The sequence below is a fragment of the Propithecus coquereli genome, unplaced genomic scaffold, assembly GCF_000956105.1.
Source record: "Propithecus coquereli isolate 6110/MARCELLA unplaced genomic scaffold, Pcoq_1.0 Scaffold349, whole genome shotgun sequence".
NCBI classification, from domain to species: domain Eukaryota; kingdom Metazoa; phylum Chordata; class Mammalia; order Primates; family Indriidae; genus Propithecus; species Propithecus coquereli.
The window spans coordinates 2,169,137-2,174,935 of record NW_012149163.1 but is presented as its reverse complement, the minus strand read 5'-3'; the positions used below and the strand labels follow the sequence as shown (position 1 = coordinate 2,174,935).

The 5,799-nt window shown below is 39.4% G+C and overlaps 1 protein-coding gene across 1 annotated transcript in view; it reads left to right on the top strand.

Moving 5' to 3' along the window:
* Positions 1-5,799, top strand: part of KCNU1 (potassium channel, subfamily U, member 1) — a 167,116-nt gene that overhangs the window by 18,219 nt on the left and 143,098 nt on the right. The window contains 2 exon segments of the mRNA XM_012651091.1: positions 532-607; positions 1,874-1,949. Of these exon segments, the coding sequence (XP_012506545.1) occupies positions 532-607; positions 1,874-1,949 (152 nt within the window).

Genomic DNA, 5,799 nt, shown 5'->3' with positions numbered 1-5,799 from the left:
GACATTACATACTTTTATTTGTTTTATGCAATTTTATATTATTATTTATTGTCTATAAAATGAATACCAGTTCTATTCCTTGCTATTGTATTATCAAACTGCATAAAGGAAAACAGCATACAAACATCGAGGAGCAAGCATATTTCAGAGATTGTATAGTTTAAGTGATTATGGAAAATTTTCTCTCAATTCTAAGGAGGAGTTAGAGTAAAATGAATAGTGCTTATTATATGTGAGGCATGCTTTTACACGCTTTATATCAATGCTACAATTCTGTGAGGTTGGTACTATTATAAATCCCATTTTACAGATAAGGAACTAGAGAGGGTAAAACAATTGCCTTAGATTACAACGGCTATAAAGTGTCAAGCCTAGTATTTGGACTACAGCTCATGTTCTTAAATCTATAACATTATAACATATTATATTTGAGAAAGAGAACGTAAGCAATCCCAATGGTGTTCTCATTGAGGCTCCTCCCTGGAGTGAACCTCTTCTTTTGGCAGCTTTCTTCTTTCCATTTCTTTGTAGGTTTACGGTTCCTAAGAGCATTACGGCTGCTGGAACTTCCTCAAATCTTGCAAATTCTCCAAGCCATCAAAACCAGGTAAATGCTAGCCCTGTTTGACATACTGCTTACTTGCCATCAATAGTTTGGATTAGGAAAGGAAAATGTTAACTGAACCTTTAACGCAACTCATGTGCCATCAGAATTTCAGTGTAAAAATCATGAAGTCCCTCAGCTCCCAAGATGATGTTCACTCACTTTCTCCCATTATATTACATCACACACTGGCTGAAAACTTTGCAATCATTTTAAAGAGTTTGCTTATTCTTTGTTTTATAAAGCTATGATGTGTAAGTTCATTTAGGTTTTAATTTTGGGTCCCTCCACCATCAAAAAAAAAAAAATCAAAGAAATTCAGAGGCTTTGGTTCTACACATTTGCTTTGATGAATCATGTCTCTCCTGGATAGGTGAAAAAAAAAAAAATTTCCTCAGATTTTAGAATGTAAGACAATTCCTCCAAGCATAGGAGTTACCAGGCAGCAGCAGTGAACTATTGCTTATAGAAATAATCACCGACATATCTCCAAGCAACAACAAAAATCCCAACTACCTTTGAGCAGTAATACTTCTAAAGCTTTAAGCAGTTTTTTCTGCTACCCACTCAAAACCTCCGTGCTTCTACATTCTCACTAAAAGCATCAAATGCCAGGCAGATTTCACTGCTAAGTGTTTATGCATTATGGAGAAGTCAGAACAGGAAAGGCTGTTCTTGCATGACAGGTGGCTCTTGCTGAAAACCACAGAGATTTCAGCTAAACTCTAAGGTCCTACTTAGGAGACAAGAGCCCCTCTGATCCTCTTCACTCAAAGATCCTATTACCAGTTCAGCATTACGAGCGACTCTACATTTCTGCATTCTGCTCAAAATTTCATTTTATAAGCCTACTCCCTGAATTGCTGGCATGCTGCATTTCGTAGTATTATTTAGGCAATGTAACAATCTGTTAAATTTATCTCGTGTTGATCCACATAGAGTGTATTTTTACAAGTGATATAATATCAGGCTAATGGATATCGCAGCAAAACTCAAACTTTTTGAACAAGCGTGTGTGACTGGTGAGTTTTAAAGCTGTGCATCTTAAGCTCTAAACTGTATGTGGATCAAGTAGGGGATCTTGGAACAATGCAGATTGGTGGAGCGGGGTGGGCCCTGGGCTCTACGTTCTAATACACTCCTGGGTAACGCCATCCCTTCTGGACCATGAACCACATTCTGAGTAGCAAGGTCTTAGAGGATGAGGTGACTGTGTTGCTCTGGAACCTGTCAGAGAGACCCAACAGCTCTTTGTCTTTCTTCCTCTAGTAATTCAGTGAAGTTTTCCAAACTGCTATCAATAGTTCTCAGTACCTGGTTCACTGCTGCCGGATTCATTCACTTGGTAAGCATCTCATCCCAGTCCCTAATGGTGTCTGCCAGCGGCGTGAGCATCCGTTCTTTGAAAAGCGGAGGGGAGCCTGCTGAGCCCTTGTCTCCATCATTGGAACCCAGTGAGAGGTTCTTCTTTTTACTTCCCCTTCTCCAATTTTCTCCACCCTCTTATTCTCGCTAATATGGTGTCACCTACAATCTTTCTATGTTCCTTCTTCCAACTCTCGAAATCTGCCCTTAGGGAAAGGTTTATAACCTAGTAAGCTCCAAACATATAAGCAACAGGTGAAATGTATCACCATATCTTCCTGGGGGTTCTGGGATTTTAGCCTTTAAAAAAAAAAAGAGGCCGGGCACGGTGGCTCACGCCTGTAATCCTAGTACTGTGGGAGGCCGACGAGGGAGGATTGCTTGAGCTCAGGAGTTCGAGACCAGCCTGAGCAAGAGTGAGACCCCCGTCTCTACTATAAATAGAAAGAAATTAGCCAAACAACTAAAATTAGAAAAAATTAGCCAGGCACAGTGGCGTATGCCTGTAGTCCCAGCTACTCGGGGGGCTGAGGCAGGAGGATCGCTCGAGCCCAAGACTTTGAGGTTGCTGTGAGCTAGGCTGACGCCACGGCACTCTAGCCTGGGCAACACAGTGAGACTCTGTCTCAAAACAAAAAAAGAGAAAGTAAAAAAAAAATGAATCCAATTAGAGAATTTCAGACAATAAATGCTGGAGAGTTGTAGGGGAGGAGTTGCTGTTGCAAAAGACAGCCCTGGGACTTTCTTCATTCTCCTGAAATCAACCCGCATACCTACACCTAACTACCTCCTTTGCCTGTGGGAAAGTCCAGTTCTTATTTCCCATAATGAGCAATATTAGTAAATGGATTTCAGCCATAGGGAAGAAACTCCTCCTGGACTTTACTGCTTGAGGACAGCTGAGGAGCAGTCATCAAAAAAGGCAGAAACTGAAGTGGGATGTTAAAAGGCCTTTGAAAAAAAGAAAACAACACAGAAAATGTAGTCTTTTTTACTTGAGTCCTCTCAAAATCAACAACAACAACTAAAAATATGTTTAAAACTTGCCATGTACAATTCATCGAGAAAAAGTGTCAAATACCAAATGCAAATGATGATGCAAACCTTTAGGAAATCTGAAACCATTCACCTCCCTCCTCAGCACTCAAGCAGGCGGAGACCTGCAGCAAGGATGCATCCAGAGACAGGAGGAGAAGCAGCCCAGGGGCTTGTGAATTAAAGGGCTCCACTTTGAGCCACACCCACTTCTAGAATATTAAAAACCCAGAAGAACTATATCCTGGAGCAAAGAAAACAGCAGATTTTGTTGAAAGAGTATTTGAAGTTACTATCCAAAATAAAAGCTATCACGATCTTAACCAACCATCTTCCCATTCTCACGCTACCCTTAGTTAAAAGTTGATACCATTCAATGATGAATATTAACCAGAAAGAAATCAATAGGGTGCTTATGATTAAGTTCTTTCAAAAATAATACGGGATATAGATACACTGATTGTAGGTGACACATATTTGTGAGAACATGAGGGTAGAGAAAACCTGTGGCAGAAAGACATCAGTGTAACAGTCGTTACATAACACAGCGGTTATAAGAACAATTATAATAAGATAATTTGCCTAAGGAAACAAAGGAAAATTTAAGCAAAAGCCCTTCATATTAAAAAAAAATAAGGCTTTAAAAAAGCTGAAAATCGGCCGGGCGCGGTGGCTCACGCCTGTAATCCTAGCTCTCTGGGAGGCCGAGATGGGTGGATCGCTCAAGGTCAGGAGTTCGAGACCAGCCTGAGCAAGAGCGAGACCCCGTCTCTACTAAAAATAGAAAGAAATTATTTGGACAACTAAAACTATATAAAAAAAAATTAGCCAGGCATGGTGGCGCATGCCTGTAGTCCCAGCTACTCGGGAGGCTGAGGCAGGAGGATTGTTTGAGCCCAGGGGTTTGAGGTTGCTGTGAGCTAGGCTGACGCCACGGCACTCTAGCCAGGGCAACAGAGTGAGACTCTGTCTCAAAAAAAAAAAAAAACTGAAAATGATTCTTTGTACAAGATTTATAAGGTTTTAACTAAGGGATTATTAAACAATAGCCAGAGTTGAAAAGGGGGCTGAAAGGTATCAGGCAGAAAGCAGAAGGAAAATAAAAGTTATTACAGAGATGAAAACCACATTAGAGGGAACCAAAATGTAATTAACAATGTGACAAGAACATGTTCAGAAACATGGTGGACAGGACGGAAGCAAAAATTCAGACATGAAAAAGAATAAAGACACTCAAATGATTGTAGAGAAGAAACATGAAAGTTGGACTATATTGATTTGATATACTATACATGCAATTAGTGCTTTAAAAATAAAATACAACAGGAAAGTGGTGTCAGGAAAGTGTTTTACAATAGTCTTAGATCTGTAGATTAGAGGGTAGACTGTACCCCAGGAAAAATGATTCTAAATTATTAATTCCAACCATATTTCGGAGCATTTACTGACCTTCAGGGATAAGGAGAGAATCCAAGCAGAAAAAGCAAGGTCTTTACAAGGGGGGAAAAAATGAAATTAGCGTCAGATTTCTTGGCAACATCAATCACTATTAGAAGATGATAAAGCAGTGTCTATGAAGTTTGTGTAAAAGAAAGTATAACCAGCGTTGTCATTCTAAGCATGCAAGGGAAAATAGCACTCATGAACCCCTATTAAAAACGTATCCTTTGAAGGTCATAATGTATGTCTGTTAAAAAGCAAAAAAAAAAAAAAACAAAAAAACAGAAAATGAAGGATAAAATCCAGCCGTATAGGAAATTAATCAAAACTAAGAACTCAGGAATGGGGAAGCCATGTTAAAGAGTAGTGGCGGTGACCACTGAGAGTAGAGCTAAGACATAACCAAGGTAATCATGGTTACAGACTAGAATGCACATGAGCAATGTAGAGATAATATTGTTACTATACTAATAAATGTGGATGGGCAGGTAAGAGGAGATGGGAGAGTGTCCTTATATCCTTCTCCTTCATAGCATATCTTATCTGAAGTTGAAATGTAAAGTTTAAAAACATAAAAATTGAATTTTGAAATCTGGGGTTAAAATAGATAATGATTCGGTATCTTAACATTGGTCCATAATCCTTTATCTTCACTTTGACCTATGTCCCGTCTTGGACTGATGAGTTGATGCTAACATGGTCAGGAGGAAGAGCAGAGTGAGCCAGTAGCCCAGCAGAAGCCCGCCAGCTCCCCGCCCCCACAAACCATGGAAATGCTGGGGAGGTGGGAAGGGATTTGAAACACCAAATTAATACTCCCAAAGACAGTGAGTTAAACTTTAAAGAGTTATTTAAATTATTTTGAAGGATATTTCCAGGTTGAAATAAATTTGGTTTTAGTTTGCCCAACATGTCGTGCAGGGTCAATATGGAATCCCTGAGTTAAGATGTTGCAAAAGACACAGTGGCTTAAAGGAAACTGTCCTAACATATGTATGAGTGATCTAAATCTGTAGGATTAAACTTGATGTTCTTATGATGTACCAGTTTTGGAAAATAGTGAATACTCCCAAAGTCAGTGAAAACAGATTAGGAGACTCTGCAACACTATTCACTATCAGCCATGGGAGTTAAGTACAGACATGCAATCTCTTTCTTCTTTTGGAGTGGGGTATTATAGGAGTCCACACTTGCAACCTACTCATTAAACTTAAGAATGAGTCAGCACTTGGCACATCACTTTTAAAAAGTGATCAAATACCTAAGCAAACTGCAAGATTTCTAATTTCCATTCCAGTTCCTAAGAACAAAAAAAGACTTACTTTCTCCAGCCAGACATCTCTAATATTTTATCA